Source organism: Acomys minous (genome assembly GCF_964271855.1).
Source record: "Acomys minous genome assembly, chromosome: 13".
Lineage (NCBI taxonomy): Eukaryota > Metazoa > Chordata > Mammalia > Rodentia > Muridae > Acomys > Acomys minous.
The window spans coordinates 58,100,484-58,127,404 of record NC_140495.1 but is presented as its reverse complement, the minus strand read 5'-3'; the positions used below and the strand labels follow the sequence as shown (position 1 = coordinate 58,127,404).

Genomic DNA, 26,921 nt, shown 5'->3' with positions numbered 1-26,921 from the left:
GAAATCATTGTGTTATATTTGACTAATCAAGTGTTTTGTGGCCATAAATATTGTCTTGGATTTTACTTTTTGGTTGGTTTGCTTGGGTGGCATTCTTAATACTTATCATGTGACACATTTAAGCACACTAACTCCATGGCCCAGTGCAGTTAGAGCTTCTGTGTGTGTACTCCTGTTTGCCCCTGAGAACTGTGTCCTGTTCCTGGTGCAGATGTGGTTGGAGTTCCTAACATCCGTGATTGAGGTCAGGCACGAGCTGGGGTGGGCTAGGGCAGAATCTGTGCTAATGATGTGCTGTCCCCACAGACCGGTCCCCAGCCCACCCGACTCCACTCAGCCGCTCAGCCTCCCTCAGTTACCCAGATCGCAGCGCGGACGTGCCACCCTCCTCAACCCTGGCAGGCAGCAACCAGTTTGGCAGCTGCGTTCTGGGCCAGTATGTGTCTGACTTCAGTGTCCGGGCACTCACAGACCTGCAGTACATTAAGGTGAGTCCTGTCAGTCTCCCATTTCTCCTGTCCCGCCTTATGCATTTAGATGGCTCTGTTCTGGAGCCAGCATGGGCAGTCCAGACCTGAACTTTTTTTTTTCTTTAAGATAAATCAAATAATGTCGAGCGTGGTAGTGTAAGCCTGTAATTCCAGCACTCAGGGAGGCAGAGGCAGGTGGATCGCTGGGAGGTCCAGGCCAGCCTGGTCTACAAAGTGAATCCAGGACAGCCAAGGCTACACAGAGAGACCCTGTCTCGAAAAACCAACAAGAAAAGAATGTCACCTGTTGTATATCCCTTAGGTCCAACAGTGTACCAGGGAACTGATTCCCAGCCCGCTTCTTCGAGTTTTTGTTTTCTTGAGACACAGTCTGAACACTTAGTCCATTGAATGTGTAATCCAGGCTGGCCTCTCAAGCTCTGAAAACCTGCTGCAGCCTCCTGAGTCCTGGATTACAGACATGTACCATCATGCCTGGCTATGACAATTGACGTGATCGTGGTGGTGGTGGTGGTGGTAGCGTGTGCGTTCATGCGTGCATGTGTGTGTAGGTAGGTAGGTAGTAGATAAGTCTGTCAAATGATAAATAACAAAGTAGTTTCTGTATCCACTTTCTACCTGGGTTCCGAAGCTTGTGCCTTTACCACCTGATGCCTCTTGCTGGCCCCTAGAACACGCTTCCTCCCAGCTCTTTTGGAAGGCACCGCCTGGTCACATCTCTCCTGGCCTGGTTAGCTGCGTCTTCACATCTCAGCGCTTGCATCTCATGCTCATTTCTTTCTCGTTCTCTCTCCTCTTCCCTCTTCAGATCACAAGGCAGCAGTACCAAAATGGGCTGCTGGCCTCCCGCATGGACAACAGCCCTCAGCTCCCCTTGGACGGCTGTGCCACCTGCTCAGAGAACTTTACTGAGAAGTCTGAGCTGCCTGTGGTGGACGAGACCACGACTCTTCTCAATGAACGCAACTCCTTGCTGCACAGAGCCTCCCAGGAGGGGGCCATCTGACAGGAGGGCCCGGGGACTCCCGCCCACCCTGCGGGGGTCTCCCCAGTGGGCCCACATGAAGTCAGGGAGCCTGTTAGGCTAGAAGAGGTGCAGGTTGAGATCCTGCATGACTGAGTGACCAGATGCCCCTGCGCAGGGGACCTGGCTGCAGATGGGGACCTCACTCTGACATGATGCCTGCCCAGCCCAACTAGTAAGCGAAGGCTGGTTTGTTTGTTTGTTTGTTTTTTAAACACTGAGAGAATTTTTAAGCTAGGCTCATTGCTCCTCTTTTTAAATATCATTTTGGGAAGGGAAGACAGGGTTAAGGAACTTTATGTAAAAATAATTTTTTCCCCCCAAGAAACCCCACAAACTTTAAAAGGGGAGGAGGGCTCCTCACCCTGGGAAGCAAGAGCCATAACCTGTTCCCAGAGAAGATCTTGCAGCCTGTGTGTATCTGTCTCTTTTGGAGCTACTCCTCTGCAGCACTGGGGGCCTGGAGCCTGCAGGAGGAAGAAGTCATACTTGGGAAGCAGGGGTCCCAATGAAACATCAACTGCTAGGACTCAGGCATTGAGGTCCCTGAGGCTGAGAGGTGACACAATGGCCCCGGCCTGCATCACAGAGGAATAACGTCTACTCTTGTCAACCGTCGGATCCCGCGATCTCCTGGAACTCTGCCCACAGGCTCTCCTGGTGAGTCAGGACTCAGCTGAGACCCACGCCCTGGCTCGAGTTAGGCATGGTCTTTGGCCTTCTGGGCCAGGCCCTCCGTTTTACCAAAGGTTTCCTCAGAAGGGACAGCACCTACATCCGAGGTAACTTGTTGGGCACTCGTTGTGGTGTGAAGCCGAATCTGACACAGGTAAATCTGTGTTAGCAGTTACTACCCACCACCCATACCTGCAAGAAGAGTCGAGGCTCAGCAGTTCACCCAGGAAGACTTCTTCCCTGACTTCCATTCTTACCTCCTTACTCATCCCTTTAGGGACTGGGGACAGGACGATGGGAGCCTCCAACGCTGGGTCATCATGGCCTGGCCTATGTCACTGGCTGAGGATCACCTGACCTCATTTTCCAGGCAGGGAGGAGTGTACATAACAGCCTGTGGTCCCCCTGCCTGAGGCGCCCCCAGAGAAAGGGCAGTGGATGATAAGCTCGGGCTGGACTCTTGGCACTGTGGAGCGATGCACACCACGTGAAATCCTACCTACCCCAGTGCAACCTGGGAAACCTGAGTGGAGTCAGGCCGTGGGACAGAGCTCCAGCTTCCGCCATGGGAGGCTGGAGGAGCAAGGGCCACATCCACCCTGTTGTTGGGAAGACTAGGAGCTGGGGTGTAAGATCCAGGCAAGCAAGCGAGGCCACGGGCCTTCTGTGTACTGTTTTATGCACTGCTTTCCTCAGCCAGTGGAGCCCTGTCACCCCAGGTACTCTGCTGTCATGTACCCAGAGAATGCTAACTCCAGGACCAGGGTATCTTGTGCCTCTGGCTAGTCTAAGGTCTCTTCCACTCACAGACTTTACTCCTAGAAGCCTGGAGAAGAAGGTGGTTTTCAAATACAAGGGAAAAAGATACCAGATCTCTAGTTCCTTAAGAACCCCTTAGCTTTCTATAGCTGCAGCATGCTCTTGGGTCCCTAAAGGAGATACCCAGCTATGTTCCTGAGAGACCTAAGTGCCAGGTAGAGCAAAACCACGTGGTGGGTGTGAGCAAACGCAGCAGGTGTGCGTTACTTCCACAGCTACCTCTCTGCATGCACAGTCACCATCGACAGGCAGGCCCCCCTTCCCCCGCCTCAGTTAGAATCACTTCTTGCAGAGGGTCATAATTATTTCCAAATATTACTGGTCAGATGACTTTGTCCTCCCAGTGCAATTTTTCACTTCCTCTTCCAACCTCTGGTTCCTGGGCTGAGCCATACCCTGGAACTAGCCTTGTCTGCATGTCTTCCCAGGTAAGGAAGACTTTGCAGATGGCATCCAAGTGGGTAGGCAAGTAACAGCCGCCGTAGCAAATGACTCCTATTTATTTTGCATTAAGATTTTAATTTGTATATTTTTGTGATTTATTTTGGCATTGTTATGAGTTTGACTCTCGGGGAGTTTTGTTGTTATGACTCTTGTGTCTTTTGTCACAAAACAATGATAATATTTGCTAAACTATATGGAATTTATTTTTGATTGGTAATAAAAAAATGAAATGCATATAAGCCTTGGTGAGCATATAACTTGGGTGTTTTGCTTCTGGACTCTTTGCTGCATGTTGTAGAGACAGACGTGGCTGGTTGTCAGTTGTGACAGCACAAGGACATTGAACACTCTGGAACTGTTTGGAAGTGAAATGAAAGAAGAGCTGTAATTTACAAAATATCTATAATCAAGGCAGTTGCCACAGGAGTTGCAGAGTGGCAGCTGCTGGCAAACATGCAGGGCGGATAAATCAGATGGCACGGGACTCTGAGTGTTGGAACAGGGCGCTGGAATGAGCACGTTGCCCTCCTCCCTCCCTCTCTGGGGCCCGAGGGCTGTTTGGGCTCCATGCAATAGTGGGATCATGTTGTTTCACAGCACACGGAGGTTACCGTGTGTACATTGATGCATTTCAGGGTTAGTGTCCATCTCCTGAGACGGCTGGCAGAGGGTTTTCTCACTGTGTCACGCAGAACTGCAGCTGTGGAACCCTTCTGTGGAAAGCACACGTACTGAAAGCTAGCATGTGCAGTCCTGGGCCCCCCTGCCCCAGAGTCAAGCAAAGCTCAACAATTAATCAACAAAGGTTGTTTTGTTTGTGCTTTAAAACAGGACTTTCTTTGGAGTACCAGCTTCCCAAGTAATGACATGGGACCCTTTTATTAATTATTAAAGCTTAGCCTTAGCTTAGATTTGCTCCCTAACTAGCCCTTAACTTAAATTGTCTGGTTTATATTAATCTATGTTCTACCATGTGGCCACTGCCCTTCAATCTTAGTCCCAGCAGAGTTTCTTCCTCCTGTTTCTGGCTAGTGACCTTCGCACCTCTCTCTTTCCCAGAGTTCCTATCGCTACCTGGAAGTCCTGCCTTCCTCTCCTGCCTTTGCTATTGGCCATTCAGCTCTTTATTAAGCCAATCAGAAGGTGTTGGAGGGAATGTTTTACCTAGCCAGGGTAGGTGATGCTTAACAATACCAAAGTCAGATCTGTACTCAGCTCTCAGCAGGTACAGAAATCAGCATTTGAATATACAAAGACTACCTTTGCACGAAAAGATCACCCCAATAGTGCTTGAGAGACAGTGAGTTGAAGCTGGTCTCATCAGATGGTCACCCCTTGCCCCATGTCCTGAATGCTAGGATTTCAGAGGTGCATCACCGTGCCCTAGGATTTTTGTTTTGAGACAGCATTTCTATTATGTACCTCTAGCTGTCTTGGAACTCCATCTGTAGACCAGACTGGCCTCAAACTCACAGAAATCTGCCTGCCTCTGCCTTCTGAGTGCTGTGGTGTGCCACCACACCCAGCTCTGGTTGTTTTTTGGAACAAGATTTTACTCTAGAGAGCTGGGTGGTCTCCAACTGCCATCCTTTCTCCAATGCCCTGGTCGAGCTGGACGCGCTGCCACACGTCATCCCAACACACAGTAGCCGAAGGAAGCAGGATCATGAACTGGAGGCCTGCCGAGGCTGTGTGGGAAGATCCTGCCAGTGGTGGTGGGGGGTTAAGGGGTGGGGGGGCGAGGGGGGTGGTGGGGGGTGAGGGGTTGGGGGGGTGGAAGCACTTGGGTGGGCAACAAAGAGAATGTTCCAGAGGAAAGGGTAACAAAACAGAATGGGAATGGGAAGAAACGGCATCCGTCTGTTGTCCGTTCCAAATGTGTTTGGTGCTGAGCCCATGCTACACACCAGCTTTGTGCTGTCACCTCCACCCGAGGACATTTCTTCCCAGACCTTGCTTGTAAGGCTTGCTCCTCATTTCATTTTAACCTCTGTTCAAATGTCATTTCCTTCGAGAAGGCTTCCTTGACGGCCTTCATTTCAGGTAGCCGGGTCCCCAGTCTCTCTTTATCCTCTCTATAGCACTGCTAGATCGTAAAATGTAGACTTGTTTCCTTCTGTTCTAGCATTAGGTGCTGAGGACCATGAGGGCGGGGGCTTCGGTTCCTGCCAGAGTCCCAGCCTTTAGGAAGGTGCCTGTACTGCACGCAGTGGAGGACATGCTTGCCAAATGAACAAATGCAAGCCCTGGCTGGAGCCTTGGCTCAGTCTAGTCAACATAACTAGGGAAGATCACACTGAGTGAGGGACGTTTGGGCTAAGAAATGCAGAAGCTAGCCAGGGAGGCCATACTCCATAGCTATGAGGTTTTTGCTCTGTTACATTTTTAGATTTTAAAATTGTGTGTGTGTGTGTGTGTGTGTGTGTGTGTGTGTGTGTGTGTATGTGTGTGTGTTTGTACACATGAATATGCACCATATGGTACATGAGTGGAGGTCAAAGGACAACTTTGTGGAGTTGGCTCTCTTTGCATGGGTTTTAGGGACTGAGCGCTGGTTGCAGGCTTATGCAGCAAGTGCCTTTACACCCCGAGACGTTGCACTGGCCTGTGCTTTGTTTAATACAGGTCTCCCTAGCCCAGGCTGGCCTTGAAGTTTCTATTACCCTGCCTCTGCCTCCTGAGTACTGGGATTATAGTAGTTATGAGTTTTAAACAACAAAGGATAAATGTCTTGGGGCTGGAGAGATGGCTCAGAGGTTAAGGGCACTGACTCCTCTTCCAGGGGTCCTGAGTTCAATTCCCAGCAACCACATGGTGGCTCACAACCACCTATAATGTGATCTGATGCCCTCGCCTGGCCTGCAGGTGTACATGCAGACAGGGCACTGTACATATAGTAATAAGTAAATCTAAAAAAAAAAAAAAAAAAAAAAGAATAAATGTCTTGATAAAAAGAAGGAATGCTGTGACCTAAATGTCCACACCACTAAGGAAACGCCCTAGGGAGGGCCAGTAGGAAACCTAAAGAAAAGTCAAGCGTCCCCAGTGAAGTTGCGATGCATCAGAGATGCGGCAAGGAATGGCAGAGAGAAGGGGAGCGTTCTGAACTCAAACTAACCGGTCTGGCAGCCTGGATTCTTTGTATGCTTGGCTACTGACAGTTTAAAGGACCATCTGTTGTTTTCCAAGTTTTACTCAATCTCCTTTTACTTGAGCTTTTTAGCCTCAAAGAAAGTAGTGAGCGAGTTAAAAAAAAAAAAAAAAAGGTCACTTGAGTCCCTCCTTCCTTTCCTGCAGGTTGTTCCTTGCTAGTGATGGCTTCAGCCACGTGACTCATTGCCTCACACCATCTGCTTGTCTTGCTGTCAGCGTTTTATCTTAACTTGGAGACACCAAGAAAACTAAAGGCTGAGTTCACTCTAGAGCTCTGGGCCTTTTCCCCTTAAATGCAGCAAAACAATTCTAATGCAAAAGAGCAGCCCTGTCGTAATTTCTTCTATTGGTAGCTTGTTCTATAATCTGCAAGAGGCAAATGTGTGGCATATACATAGCACTGTTCAGAGAATAAAAACAGGAGCCGAGATCTGATTTGCTAGTCACCATTCTAAGTTTACAATATAGAAGAGTCACTGCCAACTTTTTAAAGACTTTGGGGGGAACTTTGTTTAGTTTTTAAGGTGTGTGTGTGTGTGCACGCGCGCGCATGTGTGCCAATGTGTGCAGAAGAGGGCACAGGATTCCTTAGAGCTGGATACAGGTGGTGACAAGCCACCTGATACAGGTATCAGGAACCACACTAGGGTCCTCTGGAAGAGCAGCACATAGTCTTAACCGTGGGGACATCTCTCTAGTCCCTTGTTTTGATTTTTGAGACAGGATCTCACTAAAGAGCCCTAGCTGGCCTTGAACTCACTCCGAAGGCAAGGCTGGCCTCTGCTGGGATTACAGGCAATCTGCTACACCTGGATAAGTGTTTTCACCAACTAATTTCCCTCTTGGTCTTTCCTCATGGGCCTACTTTTGCACATTATCTTTTATACATAACTTGTGGCCATATTGCACATACTTCTGTAGGCTGTTATTTCACGGCTGTGAGTTACGTCTACAGACTCCTTTTTAAAAATCACTCAAGAGGCTGGAGAGATGGGCTCCGTGCTGAAGAGCACTTACTCCTCCCCCAGAAGATCTGGTTCCCAGAACCCACACATGGTGCCTCACAGATGCCAGGAATTCCAATTCCAGGGGGTGCAGTACCTACTTGCCTCCTTGGGCACCTGCACCCTGCACATATACACACACTCGAACACACACATACACACAAAATTAAAATATTTAATTTTAATATTTAGCAATACTTTAAAATATTTAAGTTGGCATGTATAACTCATGTACTTATACTAATGTTTGGGGAGGAAGTATAAAGAAAAATACAAAAATATGTGGATACTCATAAGGAATCTCACCACAGATAAAGACTATACACAAAGGATGAAGAACACTCTAGTTAATGCAGCTGTCTTGTAAAACGAGGAGAGAAAGAACCCTCTAGAACAGCTTCCTCGGCCCGAGTAATCAAGACAAACTGCGGTGGGGATGCTAGCAAATACGAAAATCCCTGAGAGCTGCTACCTCCTTGCATGGCTGGATGGTCTGGATGTCAGGTGTGTCAGAACCCAAAGACACACAGACTTCGTCTGTGAACATAGCTTTCTCTTGTGAGATTAGATATGTGAAGCAGCTGCAAGGATTCAAGGAAACTTAATTTTATGGGTTTGAGTATTTACTACGGGTCTCCATGTCAGGGCAACTTTCTCAAAAGCAGGTGTGTGTCTTGATGTTCATAGAGGGCTGGAGAGCTGGCTCTAAGGTTAAGAAATGTATGCTGAGGACGGGAGTTCCATTCCAACCACAACCTCACAGCAGCTCCATGGGGAATCCGACGCCCTCTTCTGGCCTCCTAGAGCACTGCACCCGCATGCACAAACACACACACACACACATACACATAAGTAGAAAAATAAATCTTATAAACAAAGAGCCCTTGGCTTCCTTGCGGCCAGTCTCTGGTTCTTGCTCAGCTCTTAGCCTTGCAGGGCAGGGGGTTAACAACCTTTCTTTCCTTGTACACACGCACGGGGACCCAGAGGTCGTCCCAGCAGCCGCTCGCATCCTCCCTGTCGAGCCGAGCCCCACGCCCCCCGGCCCGCCCCGCGACGCTTGTTTACTCCCCGGCGCAGCCTAGTTCTCCCCGGAGCCCGCCTCCGCCAGCCGCCTATTGGTCGCAGCGACGCAAAGGCCCGTGCCGATTGGCCGCCGCTGCAGAGGCGCGGGTGAGTGGGGTAGGCTGCGCCCGAGGCCCTGAAGGGGGTAGCAGGCCATGGCGGCGGCGGCGGCGGCTGCGGCGGCGGCGGCTGTGGCGGGTTGGCTGGGCTGGATGCTTGCCGCGCTCTGTCTGGGCAGCACCGCGGCGGAGGCGGCGCCGGGCGCGGGATTGCTGAGCTTCTGCACGGAGGAGGACGGCGCGCCGGCCGCGGGCTCCCTGCGCGGAAGGGCAGCGCCGGAGACCACTTTCTGCTTGCGACTCTTCTGCTCCGGCTTAGCCAACAGCTCCTGGACCTGGGTAGCCCCGGAGGGCTCGGGCTGCCCCGAGGGCGGGCGGGCCGCGGAGCCGGAGGAGGCGGCCGCCCCCACGGGCGAGTGGCGCGCGCTGCTGCGCCTGCGCGCCGAGGCCGGTCACCCGCGCTCCGCGCTGCTGGCGGTGCGCGTGGAGCCGGGCGGCGGGGTAGCCGAGGAGGAGGCGGCGGCGGCAGTGGCGCCGCCCTGGGCTCTGGGGCTGGGGGCGGCCGGGCTACTGGCTCTGGCGGCCGTGGCGCGCGGCCTGCAGCTGAGCGCGCTGGCTCTGGCGCCGGCCGAGGTGCAGGTGCTGCGCGAGAACGGCTCGGAGGCGGAGCGCGCGGCGGCGCGGCGCCTGGAACCTGCGCGGCGCTGGGCCGGCTGCGCCCTGGGCGCGCTGCTGCTCCTGGCCAGCCTGGCGCAGGCGGCGCTGGCGGTGCTGCTGTACCGCGCGGCCGGCCAGCGCGCCGTGCCCGCCGTGCTGGGCTGCGCCGGGCTGGTGTTCCTGGTGGGAGAGGTGCTGCCCGCCGCTGTGAGCGGGCGCTGGGCGCTGGCGCTGGCGCCGCGCGCGCTGGGCCTCAGTCGCCTGGCGGTGCTGCTCACCTTGCCCGTGGCGCTGCCTGTGGGGCAGCTGCTGGAGCTGGCGGCGCGGCCCGGGCGGCTGCGGGAGCGTGTGCTGGAGCTGGCGCGCGGCGGCGGCGACCCCTACAGCGACCTCAGCAAGGGCGTGCTGCGCTACCGGACCGTGGAGGACGTGCTCACGCCGCTCAAAGACTGCTTTATGCTGGACTCCAGCTCTGTCCTGGACTTCGGCGTCCTCGCCAGCATCATGCAGAGCGGCCACACGCGCATCCCAGTGTACGAGGAGGAGCGCTCCAACATCGTGGACATGCTGTACCTCAAAGACTTGGCCTTCGTGGACCCCGAGGACTGCACGCCGCTCAGTACCATCACCCGCTTCTACAACCATCCACTCCACTTCGTCTTCAATGACACCAAATTGGACGCCGTCCTGGAGGAGTTCAAGCGAGGTAAGGGGATGCCCCTGGTGGGAAGGGTCACACCGGGCCACAGAAGGCACTAAACCTTGACCTTTTCCAGATGGTGATGACCTTGCATCTGGGGATGAGCTTTGGAAATATTAAAGTCTTCCTTTTAGAAGCGGGGGTGGGGGGTGGCGGTGCTAATGCAGGAGGGTCAGGTCTGCGTGGGTTATGTAGTAAGACTCTATTTATTTAAAAAAAAAAAAAAAAAGAGGGGGGGCCGGGGATGTAGTTCAGTGCTTGCCTAACATACGTGAAGCCCTGAATCGACCCCAACACTTCATAAACTCAGATGGTGGCCGGCCTGGGCTAAAGATTCTGTCTCAAAGGTAAATGAATTAATAAGAGCCTCCGGCGGCCCCCTCCCCCTTCCCCATTGGCATGCCTTACTTGGCTCTGACCCCCCCTCCCCCCCAGGTTTCCTTCTCTTGGGCCGTTTTGCTCACTTGGGCTTCCAAGCTGACCCAGACTCAGATGTCAAAAGGCTAGGGTAACAGGAAACTTACCTTCGCCTAACTAACATCAAATTAGCTGGACCGGTGATGTTCCTGGCCCTTTCAGGTTGCAGGGCAAGGAGGCACCCAAATACTTAGCTACAGGTACTGAGAGAACTTTTAATGTCATTGAAAACATCATGAGTAATGTTTTTATTTCCCTTTTTGCCATTTTTCCCCTTTAATTTTTTTTTAAAAGTTTATGTGTACTACATGCATGCAGTTCCTGTAGAAGCCGAAAGGGGGCGATGGGTTCTCTGGGACTGGAGTTAAGTTGTTAGCCACCCCGTGGCGGGAACTGAACCTTGGGTCTTCAGTGCTCTTAAAAGCTGCGCCGTCTCTCTAGCCTCCTCCCTTTCATTTAAATTGTTTTTTCGGTGCTAGCAATTAACCCAGGGCCTTGTGCGCCCCACCCCCCAGTTCCACTCTCCCCCTTTTCCCCTCAAGGTCTCTGGGATTCTACATTTTCACAACTCCTTTCACTGCTTTGTTTAAGCAGCTTTTTTTGGTTTTTAAGATTTACTTATATATGCGTTTTGCTTGCATGTATTTATGTAAACTGTGTGCGTGTGTCTGTGTGTCAGGTGCCTGAGAAGGTAGGGAGAGGGCTTCAGAGCCCCCAGAACTGGAGTCATAAATGGTTGTGGGTACAGAACCTAGGTCTAAGGCAAGAACAAATGTATTTGAACATCTAAGGTTGAAAGGAAAAAAATATGAGGCTCTCCAGACGTTACTACGTGGGTTACTGGGAGTGGGGTTGGCACGCACCTTCAATCCCAGGCAGCAGTTGGGGAGACAGGCAGGCAGATCTCTTGAGTTCAAGGACAGCCAGGGCTACACCGAGAAACCCTGTCTTGAAACAGAAAAAGATGTGGGGTCCTCTGTAGCACTCCATCCTCATCCTTAGGGTGTTCTTGCCCACCTGACGTGCTTCCGTAGTCCCCCTGGGTGAACTATGCTGCTTGACAAACAGTGAGTGGCAAATGAGGCTGGAGAGATGCCTCAGAGGTTAAGAGCACTGTCTGTTTTTCCGAAGGTCCTGAGTTCAATTCCAAGCAACCACATGGTGGTTCATAACCATTTATAATAAGATTTGGTGTCCTCTTCTGGTGTACAGGCACAAATACAGGCAGAATAATGTATAAATAATAAAGCTTTTTTTTAAAAAAAGAAGAAAAAGAAGTGGCAAATGGAACAAACCCCCTTGAACTGGGCAACTGGCAAATCTTCTGGCTCCGGGTCCACTCAGTCAATGCAAGAGGCAGCTTCAGTAGTGTGTGCCAGGCTCTGATGGGCACTCTGCATGCCCAGTCTCCCTTTGTCTGTGCAGGAGACCTGTGTGTAGATGGTGCATGGCTGAATGGGAGGCTTGGGTGAGCAGCTCTGACCTCTCGGGTGTGTCCTGGCTTCTTCCTAGAGCTTGGTCCTTCAGCCTCTTTCTGAGAGTGGGTAGGGTAGAACCTCCTTATAGTAAGTATGGTGCCTGCGGTGCTATAGCCCTCAAACAAGGCACTTGTCACAGTGTGGGAGCCAGCCAGCAGGGTTCTGTTCAGATCCTAGGAGGACCACCATGGCTCTCTTGCTCTGTTTACCAAAGCGACAGTCAGGTCTGGTGTGCGTGTTAGTCTAGTGACTCCTTCCTGAGAGAAGGTGTTTATTAGCTCCAGGTGAACTAGCCTTTTAATGGTGAACCTGGAGCTATGGGTTCCTTTTCGTCCATAATTGTCCCAAGCCTTCCTGTTAGGGAGTAATATAGAGAGCATCATTTCCTTTGATGCTCCAAACTCTGGTTTCTAAGGTCCAAGGTCTGAGTTGTTCGAGCTCATCAAGGACAGTTACATATGTCTTGCCAGAGCAAGTTCTAGTTGACCTGTGTCAATAGAAAGGAAGTGCTGCCGGTGAGGACAGATGCGGGAGGCTGGGATCTGAAGCCACGTGGGATAGGGGGGAGAGGGTGGTGAGCAGGGGAGGTGGTGATTGTAGTGTCCCATGCCAGCCGGACCTGTACTTGGTCTCTTTAAAAGCTGTGGGTGTCACAGATTGGGGACAGTGGAGGTATAAGGGTTGTCCCTGTGTGAGTAGAACTGAGTTTAAGCTTTGGGGATTGGTAACAGTTATGGGGGACGCTGGCGATGTCTCAGCCTCCTAGTTAAAATGTTCACAGAGGCAAGATGTGTGTGGTGTGCCTGTGTACTGTATCATGGATGTGGGTTTGATCATCAGGGCTGTGAGTCAGGAGCAGCACTGTGTGAGTACTTTGGTTTTTTGAGACAGGGTCTCACTGTGTAGCCTTGGCTCAATATGAACGCATAGCCTCCTGTATCTGCCATTCAAGTGCTCAAACTAAAGTTCTGGATGTGTTCCACACCCAGATTGCCTAGGTGGTTTTTACTGATCAGTGACTGGTGTGCACACTAGTGGCTCAGGGAAGACAGGTCAGGAGCCACATTGGCCTGAGGAGGTGACCCAAGGAGGTAGGCTGGAAGACATTTGCTGCTTGGCTCAGGGCTGTGGAGCCTGTATTGGAGGAGGCCTAGGCTTCCTCCTGTATGATAATATTTTGGCGTCCTTAAGGGCTGGAGCCAGGAGCAGGTGAGTATTTTCTTACATTGGAATTTGTGTCCAGAGGAACAGATTCCTAAGCAGGCAGCTGATGTGGACAGTAAACAAAAGACTGTAGAGGAGGTGAAGATCTGCGTATCCGGTAGAAGTAGTCTCCAAGATGAGCTACAGGTGTGGTGCGGGGAGCCTAAGCTCTGGGGAACACAAAACACAGCAGAAGATGGGGCTAGAGAAGTTGCCAGGAACAGGCTGGACCATGGAAGTGAGAAGCAGAATGCCCCTCTCCAGGATGCTGAGGAAATAGACCTCCTAAGAGGAGGGGCGGCAGGCGAGGGCAGCACCCAGGATGTCCTTACACACACTAATCAAGCAGTGTGCCTCTGAGCTTTTGCCCTTGCTCTTCAGTCTCTTCAGAAGGGTAATTGGGAGGATGAGTGTTGGCCTCCTTTCACCACACGTGGCTGCAAAGCAGAGCCCAGGTAGCAGTGACCAACAGAGGACCAAAGGATGGAGAGTGTGGCAGTGGGTTTGGCATGAGAAAATAGTTGGCTCCACTTAGCATGTCAATAGGAAGGAAATGTCCCAGACAGGGAAGGCCACAGTGTGTGTGCTTCAGATTTGGGGTGTGCAGCCTCTGGGGAACCAAGCAGGCGGGTTTCAGGCATCCCGGTGCTAAAGGATTTGGGTTGAATGCCTCTGTTTAAATAGACTATTCCAGCCGGGCATGGTGGCACACGCCTTTAATCCTAGCACTCAGGAGGCAGAGGCAGGCACATTGCTGTGAGTTCGAGGCCAGCCTGGTCTACAAAGTGAGTCCAGGACAGCCAAGGCTACACAGAGAGAAACCCTGTCTGGGGGGAGGGGTGGCGCGGGACTATTTCAGAAGCTGCTCAATAACATGCCTTCTCGAAGCAGGGTACAACCTGGAGACCCAGTGGGGCCATGACTTCCTGGGTCGTGTGGTAAGTGAGAAGCTTCCTTGGCTTCTGTGATTATTTCTTTATCTGGGTCCTTTTCATCCCAACTCTTTTATCCCTTTTTCCTCTTAAGAACAGAGGACATAGGGCTAGAGAGATGCCTCAGAGCTTAACTACACTGACTACTCCTCCAGAGGTCCTGAGTTCAGTTCTCAGCAACCACATGGTGCCTCACAACCATCTGTAATGTGATCTGGTGCCCTCTTCTGGCCTGTTTGCTCACATGCAGGCTGAATACTGTATAATAAATCTTAAGGGGGGGAAAAAAAAAGGAACTGAGGACATATTACAGCCTTTCGGTTGTCACTGTCTTTAGATGGGTTCTCTCTGCTCTCTGCCGAGCATCTGAGACCGGTGGCCACTGATCTTCCCGGAGCTTGAGTCTGGGCGGGGTATCTTACCCACTGTCCTTTGGGGCCCTACTCTGTGTGCTCAGTTCAGGCACCAGTAGGCTGGGACCTTTGTAAGGCGGGGAGCTGCTCCCTTTCCAGGGAGTATTTTGTGCAGAAGTCGCCTGAAAGAGTGTGCTTTGGGGCCGCATCAACTTGTGCTTTCTGGCAAGTGATCAAGCCCTGCTTCTTTGCCTGTCAGCCCCGCGAGACTGGAAGCAGAGGAAGGATTAGGGCATGGGCTTTTCACTCAGCCTCTGCCGGTGCCAGCTTGAAGTCTACTTTACTGTCAAGTGCCTGTCACGGCACTGAGATGAGTCAGGTCTCAGCTGCGGAGAGCTGTTGGCGTGTGTTTTTTCTGAGCGTGCATGCACACAACTGCTTTAGAAGACAGCAGAGGTCAGTGACAGCAAGAGTGAGACCCTGGCTTGTCCCTAGTGGCACACACACAAGATGTGCATCATGAGCAGTTCTCTCAACCTCCAAGCAGTTGCAGTACTTTTGAGCCTGGTAACTAGAATGAAAACTCTAGAACCTTCCGGTTTGCGGTTGTTTCAGCAGGTCACGCCAGCCATACCTGCCATGGTTCTGTGGAGCTGGCCTAGTCAGACTGTACATCTGCCCTAGGGATTATTCAGTCCTGTGTAGTGGGGGCAAAATGTTAATCCCTAACACCCTCCCTGTCTTCCCCTGCTTTCCTGTGAAGCCCTTCCACACTTCCTGTGGCTAGGACTTGTCCTGTGCTTTCCGAATCGTCCTGCTGCAGCGGGCCACAGAATCCTGACCCCTTTTCAGAGAAGTCCAAGAGCACTGGAGACGCTAATCACTTCCTGCTAGTGGCAGCCAGAGGGCCTCACTCTTGGATGGAGGGAGCTGAGTGGCATTTAGAACCAGCCTTTGGGTGTGAGAGTCCACAATTTGCATGTTGCACTCTTGACCTCTCTGCTTGGTCTCACGGTTGTGTTCCATGGCGGATCAGCCCTGAGGGAGCTGGCACCTGCCTGCCAGCCTGAGGGAGCTGGCACCTGCCTGCCAGCCTGAGCCGGTCCCAGCTCCACCAGGAGGGACCAGAAGGAACTTAGAAGCCTGGAATTCTGGCCCAGCGGGTTGAGCACTTGTCAGGAGCGCCTGGCCTTTTCTTCCTGGGAGGCTTTAATCTTTTCCTGGGGCATTTATTGCCTCCTGCAGAAAGATACCTTATTTAGTATGTACTGCATGACTTCTGTAAAGGCCTGGGCTTTTTCTCCCAAAGATCCTGGGAACAAATAGCCCCAGTAGGGGACTGGACCAGCTCTGTTGCTGGTAATAGGTGTGTGGTGCTCAGTGCCTGCCTCGGACCTACTTGGCTCCATCCAGTAGCCCCTCTAGGACCAGCTGTGGGCTATTCTGAGCGGACCCTGTTCTGGGTTGTGCTACACCGCAAGTGTTAGGCACATACGCACCAGGTTTGGGGGCATGTTAGAAAAGATTATAAGTCACATACATAGCTTGCGCCTACTTGTCTTTCAGATAAGTGTAAAGTTCTATGTATGGAAAAGACTTATGTGACCCCGAGTACATTTCTGAGTACATTGCCGACCCTATAATAGTTGGGTCTTTCCCAAGCTGTTCTATCCTCACTACTCAGCCAGATAGGAAGGTGACTGAGAAGGTCGCAGGAGCGGGTGGGTGGCATGTCCCAGCTGCAGTTCTTCCTCTTGGCCTACTCGAGATTCTGATGCCCACACTGGACTCAGTTCCATTCTCTGGGCAACCCTGACGGGCACTAGAGAGGCAAGAGGCCAACCCAGACTGCATAGTAAGACAAAAGAAGAAAACCAAGTGTGTGGTGGTGTGCACCTGGTCTCAGGGTTCCTGAGATGGAGGCAGGAACACTTTAAAATTGCAAAGTTTTCTCATAAACTGGACATCTAGTTGGGCTAAATGTACCCCTTGCCCTGTGCCTCCCCCTCAACCTAGATTGTCTCAGCTGAGGACTGTTAGCACACTCCCAGTTCAGAGTTGTACAGACCCTGAATTAAAACCCAGCACAGGGCAGGGTGGTGGGGTGGCAGTGGTGCACACCGTTCATCCCAGTACTTGGGAGACAGTCAGGCAAATGTCTGTGAGTTCAAGGCCAGCCTGGTCTATACTGTGAGTTCCAGGACAGCCAGAGCTACACAGAGAAACCCTGTCTCAAAAAACAAAACAGCATAGGTGTTTCTCAGGAGATGGCATTGTGCTCTGAGATATTGCTCAGTGTGTTTATACATGGTAGACTACAGAGACTGTAGAGAAAAGGCCAGGCAGTGGCGGCACGTGCAGTTTAGCACTCAGGAAGCAGAGGTTGGCAGAGCTCTCAGTTTGAGGCCAACCTGGTCTACAGAGCTAGTGCCAGGACATCTAGGGCTACATAGAGAAAGCTTGTCTGGGAACTATATATATATGAGGAGGCGGTGGGACAGGGACCGGATGGGGGGAGAGAGAGACTGAGACTGACTGACTGTGACTGGGCTATACAGTGAGCTCTTACCTTGAAATAAAAAGTAAAAAGAGGGCTGAGGCTGTAGCTCAGGGCAGGGTAGATAGAGTGTGTGTGTGAGGTGTGAGGCACTAGTGTACGGAGAAAGGGTGTGGCATAGCCAGTACGAGCATCTTCTGTCATTTGGTGCAAGGAAACCTAGGGGGTCCCTGCAGGCTGCAAATAAGTGTCCCCTTTTACAGGGAAGTCCCACCTGGCCATTGTGCAGAAGGTGAACAACGAGGGGGAGGGTGACCCCTTCTACGAGGTGCTGGGCCTGGTCACCCTGGAGGACGTCATCGAGGAGATCATCAAGTCCGAGATCCTGGACGAATCTGAAGACTACCGTGAGTTTGACTGGTGTTTTTTCTCTAACTCCAGCAGCCTGAGGGGCATCTGTATCAGGGGCCAGTGGGCCTTAATGCCGCTGAAAACTCGCTAGAGCTCCAGCCAGGCGATAGCGCCCCTACTTTGGTATGGGCCCCTCTTGCCTACCATACAGACTTCTGTGAGCCCTGTGTGAGCAGAGGGCTTTGTAAGCAGCTCTCGGTCGTCGTTGGAGGATGCCCCTGCCCCGGGCAGGCTAGTGCGCCTGCCTCTGCGAGCCCACATGCCCGCGCAGCCGCTGGCCTGGGTGTGAAGGGCAGTAGTAGAGGATGTCTGTGTCTAGTTTGAATGGGCCTGCATTTGGTCACCTGCACATGCATTTTTTTGTTTCTGTTTTTTGTTTTTGTTTTTTGTTTTTGTTTTTTGTTTTTGAGGCAGGGTTTCTCTTTGTAGTCCTGGACTCTGTAGACCAGGCTGGCCTTTGGCTCACAGAGATCCGCCTGCCTCTGCCTTCTGCCTCTGCCTCCTGTGTGCTGGGATTAAAGGTGTGCACAACCACATCCAATGTCACACAGTGTTTTTTATTTGTTTGTGTGTTTGTTTTTATCCACATGGCTTTAATCCCAGCAAGGCACAGACAGGTGGATCTCTGAGTTCTAGGCTAACCAAGGCTTGTCCCAAAACATAGTTTACTACCAAGCAGGTCCTGGGACCTTTGTTAGCTGGGGCCTCACGTGGCCTCTGAGGACTCAGCAGTACCATGTCAGTGACCTCAGTTCTGTTCCTGGGCCGATGCCGCGTCACCAGGGTAGCTGCTGCCGTTTGCTGCGGCTGACACTCAAGCACGAGCGTCCTGAAGGGCCTCCGCAGCAGCATCCCCTCCCTGAGCAGGAGGGCGAGGCTGCCTCTGGGCGTGACCTCTGTCCCAAGCACTAGGATCATTGTGTGGGGGCACAGCAGCTCAGTGTCATGCCGGAAGCAGTGCAAGAATGTTTCCTTGGGGCCCTGGTGATACTTCCCCGGAAACCCCAACCTCAGGGAACAGCGTCACTTGCTTTGTGCTAATACCTACCCGTGCCATCTCTTCACTACCCCAGCAGACACCAAGGTGAGAAAGAAGACCGTTGCCCTGGGCACCCCCCTCAAGCGGAAGGAGGAATTCTCCTTATTCAAGGTGTCTGATGATGAATATAAAGTAAAAATCTCGCCTCAGCTGCTCCTGGCCACCCAGCGCTTCCTTTCCCGAGGTGAGGGTGAAGGGTGGTCCTTGCCCCTGGTCTCAGCACCCAGAGGGTCAAGAAACCACCCAGGCCAGACACCAGCTTGGCTCCCAGTGAGCTGGAAGCTCTCGGAGAGTGCCTGCCTCCCTCTGCAGAGCTAGCTGGTGTCTCTTGGTAAGGCGTGCTCTGGGAACCTCGTCTGGCCCCTGTTGTATGCCCTGCTTGGCTCTCTTGCGTGGATTGCCTCAGCCCAGGGACTGTGGGAGAGCCCAGGCAGCAGCAGGAGGCAGGTGTGATGACAAGCCATTTGGGCCCCAGTGGACATTGTCCCTTTCTCCCACCGTGGGGCAGAGGTGGATGTGTTCAGCCCGTTGCGAATCTCCGAGAAAGTCTTGCTGCACCTGCTGAAGCATCCCAGCGTCAACCAGGAAGTGAAATTTGATGAGAGCAACCGTCTGGCCGCACACCATTACTTGTACCAGCGCAGCCAGCCGGTAGACTACTTCATTCTCATCCTGCAGGTAACCACGATGCCCAGGCCTGGGGAGAGAGATGCAGGCACGTGCCCTTAAACTGCTGGGGCTGGTGGTTCCTCGAGTATTCTCTTACTGCAGGAGACTTAACCTGTCCATCTCTGTCTTCTTCCCAGGGCAGGGTCGAGGTGGAAATTGGGAAAGAGGGCCTGAAGTTCGAGAACGGGGCCTTCACATACTATGGAGTGTCCGCCCTGGCAGCTCCGTCTTCAGGTAAGCTATGGTCCTCTGGAGCTGAGAGCTGCGGGTGCAGCAGCAGAGCTGCCCCGGCACTCTGGTGATGCAGCTTGTCTCTGCACCCAAGACCCTGACTTCCCAAGAGTAGGCATCCCTGCCCCACAGTGAGTTTTCTGTCTCCAGGCAGCGCAGAGTGCAGAACAGGATTTCTACCTTATCTTGGTAGCCCCCTCGATCCCTGCAAACATCCCAAGGCAGCTTTTCCATCTTCCCTGTTCCTACATGTCCCCTCTCAAAGGTGACCTGATAGGCAGGCGTAAGAGGCTGTGCAGTTGTCCCAATGGCTTCCACCATCTCTGATTATTTCTTCCATAGCTCACCAGTCCCCAGTGTCTTCACGCCAGCTCATCCGCCATGACCTGCAGCCTGAACCAGCTGATAGTGCCCGCTCCTCCACGTACTGTCCCGACTACACCGTGAGGGCCCTTTCTGACCTGCAGCTCATTAAGGTGACTGTCTGGGCTGCACGTTGGTGATGCTTTAACTGGCCTTGTGCTCCCAAGGGGCTAGTCCAGCTTGTCAGTGTGAGGATGAAAAGTGGACTCAGCACAAGGAGACATGCTCACACCCCACCTGGTGGGACCACCTGCCCTCCTTGGACTGTTGGGGTCTGGATGCATCTGGAGGCCTTACACCTGATCTCTCCCCATTGTGGGTGATCCTAGCATTCGGCCGAAAACCAGAACCACTTGGCTCAAGGCCTTTTGCCCTTCGCTGGTGTAAAGCCCGGCCTATCTAGGGGTGGTCAGAGGTGGAGCCCTGCTGTCTATCTCACAGAATGCACCAGCTGGGTCACTCCTCTCTTCTCCTGTCCTCCAGGTCACACGGCTGCAGTACCTTAATGCACTCCTGGCCACCCGAGCCCAAAGCTTGCCTCCCTCCCCAGAGAATGCCGGCCTCCAGACCATCCCAGGCAGCCAGACCAGGCTCCTTGGTGACAAGTCTGCTGAGACAGCAGGTAAGCGCCACATAGTACATCCTGAAGTCTTGAGGACCAGAGGTCATGTGGAATCCCTCTTCTGCTCTCTGCTTCCCCTGTCTTGCATCTTGCTGTTTTTCTGCCCATCCTGCCCATGGCCAGAGAGCCTCCCAGGAGCTTAGAGCTGTGGTCACTGCAATGCACATTTGAGATCATAAACATGTTTTTACAGTAGAAGTTGCTTTCTGAGTCAACTGTGTCAAGAGTAACACAAGTGCGAAGGATAGAGACCCATGACCCTGAGCCACAATGATGGCTCGGTTCCTGTGAGCTCTAGCTCTGATTTATTGGGGGACAGCCTATTGAGGCCCTTGTAGTCCTGGTTGTGGACATGGCTCACCGTCCATTCTAAAAGAACGTCAAGTTCAGAAAGGCATTTTTCACTGTGTTCGGGTGTGCACCATGGCATCCTATGAAATACCCCAGAGTAGAAGTTCATACATTTAGCTTTATCAAGATCTGTTTTTATTTGTTTTTTGTTTTTCGAGACAGGGTTTTCTCTGTGTAGCCTTGGCTGTCCTAGACTTGCTTTGTAGACCAGGCTGGCCTCGAACTCACAGTGATCCACCTGCCTCTGCCTCAGGATCTGTTTTTAAAACATGAGTGTTTTCTGGCTCTATCCACTACTCAGACAGCACAGACTGTATTCGAGGTACAGACCTGAACTGAGAACGACAGCTGTCACTTGAGCAGGAGTTTTTTCGCCTCTTCCCTCCTTCGCCTCTGTCCTCCATCCCACTTTCCCTGCTGCTCCTTTCCCTGCCTTTCTTTCCTAGTGCTGGGAGTTGGACTTAGAGCCTTGCACACAAGGCAAGCATTCTACCGTTTGAACTGTACCTCTGGTCTCTAGAGGTTTTTTGTTTTTTAGTCCTCTTTGCTTTGCCTCCCAGCAATTTACAGCTGGGCTTTGTGGCACTCGAAGGAATCCTAGCACTAGGAAGGCAGAGGCAGGCAGATCTTTGTGAGTTGGAGGCCAGCCTGGTCTATAAAGGGAGTCCAGGACAGCTAAGGCTACACAGAGAAACCCTGTCTTGAAAAACAAGAGTAATTTATATTGGCTTTGGGCTATTTCTTCTTTGAAATGGTTTATCCAGCCTGTTTGCCAGCATAATGTTGGCAATTGTCACCGAAGCGTGACCCGATGCGTGCCTCTCTGAGGTTTGCCTAACTCTGGGATCTTCTGTGTTTGCCCCTAAAGAGCTTCGTGTTGTTGCACAGTGCTGGGTTTTGTGGAGCACTGCTTAAAGTAGTGCAGGGACTGTGGCCCTGTGGCCTTGGCAGGAAACCGCTGGCAGGAAAGTGCCTTGGTTGAAATGTTTGGAAGCTACAAGAGGTTTAAATTGCCCGCCCCAGGCATAGGCAGCCAGTGGTGTGGGAGCTGCCTGAGTTTATGAGCAAGGTTTTATTAGTATCCACCCAGTTGTTTGCGTTGTATCTGCTGCCACTGAGTGATTGTAACAACAGGTGACCTTCGAAACCTTATCTCTTGACCCCTGACCTCCTATTCGAATGCTCAGTCTTCTGCATAGTGTGTTTCTGGGACCGCTTACCCTTGTAGCCCTGTGACTGTGCCTTCCCTCTGTGGTCCCAGCAGCACCCGGGTGGCACAGCCCTCCCCAGCCTGCTGCGTGTGTGGAGCTGAGGCGTGTCGCTGCCACTCAATAGCGTCTTTCCTCCTCTTTCTTCTCTCTGCTCTCTTCAGCCTTCCCAGTAGACCTTTCCCTCTTTGGCACATTTGGAAACTGCAGTTGATAAATGACTGTGGACTAGTGAGCATTTTTTGTTTTAAGAAAACACCAAGGTAAATATCTCGCTTTTCTTTTCCTTTGCTTCACTTTCCCCATCCTCCAGCTGTTGTCAGGCACTTCAGAGTTTCCCAGGCTGGGTGCGTTCCTCTTGGTCGGGGGAGTTGGGGGAAGTACTGGATGTATTTACTCTTTTAGAAGACAAGGGGTCATGAGACACCTGGTTGGTCCTGGAACCCAAGGCTTCCTAATAGCACAGGGGCTCTTGATCATCTGGAGAAGGGTCTTTCTGCCCAGCAGTGCCGCCCGAGCCTCTGAAGTAAAAACATAGCACCCCTAGGCCCCACAGCTTACACCTGTGCTCTCCACACTCTGCATGCCTTAAGCTTGAGGTCACTCCACTGCACGTGAACTCCAGGCCAGCCAGTGAGACTTTGTCTAAAAACAAAACAAGGCTCTGTGGGTAAAGATGCATGCCTCCAAGCCTGGTGACCCAAGAGCAGTCCCTGGGACCTTAGAAGGTAAGGACTGATTGTCACAGATTGTCCTCTGACCTCCATACACGTCATGATACACGCATACCATCACATGTACATGTGTATACATCAACATCAATATAAGGAAAGCTGATTTATAGCTGGGTGCGGTAGCGCACGCCTATGATCCAGCACTGGGGAGGCAGAGGCAGGTGGATCACCGTGCGTTCAGGGCCAGCCTGGTCTACAAAAGTGAGTCCAAGACAGCCAAGACTACACAGAGAGACCCTGTCTCGAAAACCAAAAACAAAAGCCAGTTGTGGTGGCGCACCTGTAATCCCTGTTCTCAGGGGATGGACATAGGAAGACCTGGGATCCATGGTCAGCCTGGGTTGCGTGAGACCCTGTCTCAACCCCTGCTGCCCCAAAGAAGGGAAACAAAGCAGAATCCACGAACCAATGACAAGTCCATATCCTGTGTTTGCCCTTTATGGGTGGTGGCTGTCCTTAGAGTGGGTTTTTTTGTTGAAGCCTACAACCATCCCTGTTCCTAACTGTGCTTTGATGGTTCCTAAGGTGTCCCGAGGCCCATCTGTCCGTCTGTCCAAGCTGCTGCTCCTTGTCCTAACGGTTCAGTACTTGGTTTTGCAGAGCCTACTGTGAATGCCATTTTCTTTTCCCCCTCTCCTTAGGGTCCAGCAACAGCAGACCCAGCGTCCCGGTGGAGGAGAGCCCGGGGCGGAACCCAGGAGTGTAACTGCTTGCCAGGCAACCCCAAGCTGAAAATGGACAAGTGTGTGGGGAGCTTTATGCCAGCCTGTCCCCACCTCTCTTGGCCACGTTTTAGATGGCCCTTATAAGCTGTAGGTCCCGGGCCTCCTCAGTGCCAGAGCCTCCAGCTAGCTCTGCCTTCCCTTAGGAGATGGGATTGGCAGGGCAACCCTCCAGGAGCCTGTTTCTGGCAGGGGATGAAAGAAACAGCATCATCTCTAGTCCACAGGGCCAGCTTCTCCCTGAAGCTGTAACAGCACAGTGTGTTCATACCTCCCTGAACCAGCCAGGTGCCGTGTGGTGCACAGTTAACGGCCTTTACATGGCCTTGGCCTGCGCTCACTCCGCTTTTGACTGGCCAACCCTCTGTTGCTGGCATCGCTTTCTGAGCAAACTAAGAGTGCTGGGTTTTGATGGAGATGTTCGAATCTATGGCCCTGTTGTGTACTTTTTGGCTTCTCTTATAGTACCATATTTTGATTCATGTACCCCAGTTTTTCCATGTGCCAAATCTAAAAGCACAGTTCCCCAATAAATCTGTGCCCTAGTTCTGCTCCCTCCTGTGGAGGAAGCTCTTCTGACTCCTGAAGTCATAAGCAGGCTGGCCCAGTGACACAGAAAGCGTGCTCAGCATGGCCCAAGGGTCAGCTTGTGTTTCTCTCCTACCTGCACACGGTGCCACCAATGGTATTGTCGACTTCTGTTTGAGGTCTGTGAAGACTAAAGGTCATTGTTGACTGACCCAGGAGAGTGACCTCCTGTTGTGCCTGCCATGTACTTTCATCCTAAGCCTCCAGGAGGTGTGCACCTGTACCGTGCAGAGAGCAGCAGCCAGTGAGGATTGGTTGCAAGCCCAGTATCTCCTGTCACCTGCTAACAAGTCAAGTTTTCTTGTATCTCTGAAATGTTTCAGATTCTGTATGTTTTCTGTTTCCAGTGACGTCTTAGAGATACAGAGATGGGAAGGCATTGCCATTTTCTTCTAGTTTACCTACATTTTCCTTCCATAATCTCAGCTCAGAGACCATAGTTTGGGGGGGGGAAGGGAGGATGCCTAGAACCTTCCTCAAAAGAATGGTGACCTGACTTGCAGGCCAAGAGAACAGTGAGTGGTAAGCTTGCTGAGAAAATGTTCTAAAGCTATATGCTCCAAGAACAAACCCAGGTTGGAAGCAAATACTTTAAAAATAATTTGTTTCCAGAACAGAATTCTGAATTTTGGCTGCACCCCAGAATCGCCTGATAAATTAGAACCTTGGGTTTCTGGTCTCACCTTGAGGCCAGGATTGTGGTCTTTGAAATAGCTTTAAATTCAGAGTTGTTCCACGTGCCCTTTATTCAGCTTCCCTTGATGTTAACGTGTTAAATAACCTTGGGATTCCTATCAAAGCTAAAATGTCAACATTAGTGCAGTGGATGTTACTTTTTTTTCTGGTAATATCCTTTTCTGTTGCAGGATTCCAAGGCAGGATGCCAAAATGCACTTAGAGCTATTGTTTTCCCTTTTACCTAACTGTATTTTAGAGTGACTGCCAATTCATAGGAAGTGACAAAGATTCATAGTCCATGCACCCTTTACCTGGTTTTCCTCAGCGGTTCTATCTCACAAACTATGATGCAGAGCTCTGCAGCCCTGCATGTCTGGCACCTGTCCCCTGGACTGCCACTCAGAGTCACCTGCCCCATCCCCAAGCCCCAGAGACCACGATATTGCTCCTTATCTCTTATTTTGCCATTTCAAGATGTTGTTTAAGGCGCCATGCAGCACGTGGCCTTTGGGATGGACGTCTTCACTCAGTGTAGTTCTCTGGAGACGATCAGTGGTTTGTTCCTTGTTCTTGCCGAGTGGTATTGTATCCTTGGTATATTCATTGTCCTGCCAAAGGACAGCTGGGTTGTTTCCAATTTTTGGCCTTTTCCAAATAAAGCTGCTATGAACATTCACATACAGGTTCCTTGTAAAGATTGGTGTTTGCCCTGGGGAAGTGCTATGGGCAGGTTGCCAGGATGTGTACCTCTTAAAAAGGAACTGGCAGGCCTTTTGGAGTAGCCGAGTACAAGCTGAGGTTCCTACAATGTAGGAATGAGCTGGTTCCCAGCCCCTCTGAGTGGTCATACAGATAACCAGCACTACATGGCTGTGCAGCTCACCTGCTCCTCCTTGACCCAGCGGGGTGCATATCTGCTCAAGCTTTCACTGTGGTGACACGCCTGCGCGCTTTGTTTGTTTATTAGTACATCTATTCCCTTTCCTGCTTCAAATAATCATAATCTAGAAATCTTTGTTGGATTTTTGGTTTGCAAAGATGTAACCTGTGTAGTGCTGTAGTCTAGATCTGAGTTGTTCCTCTAAGGCCTGTGTACTACAGACTTAATCCCTAGGCTGCCTGTGGGTCCACCTGGGGTCACTGGGGCATGCCCTCAAAGGGGCCTTGGCCCCTTCCTCCTCTCTGCCCCATGATGACCATGGGGTGAAGAGGCCAGGCCATGTGCTCCTTCTTTATTATGCAACCACAGGCTCCCGAGCTCCCATGTCAGGTGTGTTCTCTAGTAACAGAGTATTACCGTGGCTGTGTTCTCACAGCAGGGCCTTAGAACAAAGGTGGGTCTTTTGTTCATTGGTTTTAGTTTCTCAAGACTGAGTTTCTCTGTGTAGTCCTGATAGTCCTGAAGGTTTTTTAACTGATTAAATTCATTTTTATCAAATTTTCTTTTGTACTTTTAGCATATCTGACTGTCTTAGATTGCCTCTTTTCCCTAATAATTTTTCATTTTATTTGGTGTTCTGCCTCCATGTATGTCTGTGGGAGGCTGTCAGATCTCCTGGAACTGGAGTTACAGAGAGTTGTGAGCTGCTATGTAGGTGCTGGGATTTGAACCTGGGTCCTTTGGAAGAACAGCTCTCCAGCCCCTCCCTAAGAGTTTGAAATAGTTTGTTTTACATGTACACGTGTCCATTTTAAATTAGTTTCTGTAAGGCTTGGTTGGATCATAGCTTTTTAAAAAAATTGTTTTGCCTGCATGCATGTCTGTGTACCGTGTGCATGCTTAGCACCTACAGAGGCCAGAAGACACTGGACCTTCCCTGGAACTGGAGTTACAGTTGTCGTTCACCAGGGGGATGCTGAGCATTGAACCCCCGTCATTGGAAGCGTGGTTAGTGCTGGTGCCCTTCACTGCAGAGCCATCTCTCCAGCCCCACAACTGTTTTCTTATTGGTATTTGGGTTTTGTGTTTGTTAGGCCTGGGCTCAGGCCTCAAACTCATAATCTTGCTCTCTGGGGACCCCGATGCTAGCTAGCTCTCCCCTTTCCTGTTTAGCCTAAGGAAGTGTACGTTGGTTGTAGAAGGCATCGGCCCCTCAGAGTCACTTGGGTGTTTTGTACGGTTTCTGAGTTGTCAGTTGTCATTAGTTTCTGTCCCTTACTCTCTTGATCCCACTTTATCTTTTCTCTTAAAACAGGGCAGGGCATGCCTTTAATCCTAGCACTCACAGGCAGGCAGATCTTTTGAGTTTACAAAGTGAGTTCCAGGACAAATCCTGTCTCAAAACAAAAGGGTGTGACAGTTTGTGGGCCAGGCTGGCCTCATGTGCCCCTTGC

General features: G+C 51.5%; 2 protein-coding genes across 4 annotated transcripts in view; both read left to right on the top strand.

Moving 5' to 3' along the window:
- Positions 1-1,836, top strand: part of CNNM4 (cyclin and CBS domain divalent metal cation transport mediator 4) — a 42,386-nt gene extending 40,550 nt beyond the window's left edge. The window contains exons 6-7 of the mRNA XM_084755137.1: positions 307-488; positions 1,300-1,836. Coding sequence (XP_084611263.1) covers positions 307-488; positions 1,300-1,497 — 380 coding nt within the window. The 3' untranslated portion in view covers positions 1,498-1,836. The remainder of the gene's footprint in view (positions 1-306; positions 489-1,299) is intronic.
- A 6,897-nt stretch (positions 1,837-8,733) lies between these two features.
- CNNM3 (cyclin and CBS domain divalent metal cation transport mediator 3) lies at positions 8,734-25,269 on the top strand. 3 transcript variants are annotated; one of them, XM_084755023.1, is made up of 9 exons: positions 8,734-10,097; positions 17,235-17,378; positions 18,456-18,605; positions 18,930-19,099; positions 19,228-19,324; positions 19,664-19,797; positions 20,168-20,306; positions 22,030-22,128; positions 23,241-25,269. In XM_084755023.1, the coding sequence occupies exons 1-8, from the start codon at positions 8,831-8,833 to the stop codon at positions 22,077-22,079; spliced, it is 2,151 nt and encodes a 716-aa protein (XP_084611149.1). In that variant the 5' UTR covers positions 8,734-8,830; the 3' UTR covers positions 22,080-22,128; positions 23,241-25,269. The 3 variants fall into 3 exon arrangements, with proteins under 3 accessions (XP_084611149.1, XP_084611148.1, XP_084611147.1); XM_084755022.1 differs by lacking the exon at positions 22,030-22,128 and having other exon boundaries at positions 8,735-10,097; positions 18,459-18,605; XM_084755021.1 differs by lacking the exon at positions 22,030-22,128 and having other exon boundaries at positions 8,737-10,097.
- Positions 25,270-26,921: the final 1,652 nt, after the last annotated feature.

What these genes read in the sequence shown, in the direction of transcription:
- CNNM3 (XM_084755021.1), top strand. Translation starts at nt 8,831, where the DNA reads ATGGCGGCGGCGGCGGCGGCTGCGGCGGCGGCGGCTGTGGCGGGTTGG. An exon ending in CCTGGAGGAGTTCAAGCGAG is followed by an intron (nt 10,098 to 17,234) that starts GTAAGGGGATGC and finishes CCCCTTTTACAG; the next exon opens with GGAAGTCCCACCTGGCCATT. An exon ending in ACTTCATTCTCATCCTGCAG is followed by an intron (nt 19,100 to 19,227) that starts GTAACCACGATG and finishes TCTTCTTCCCAG; the next exon opens with GGCAGGGTCGAGGTGGAAAT.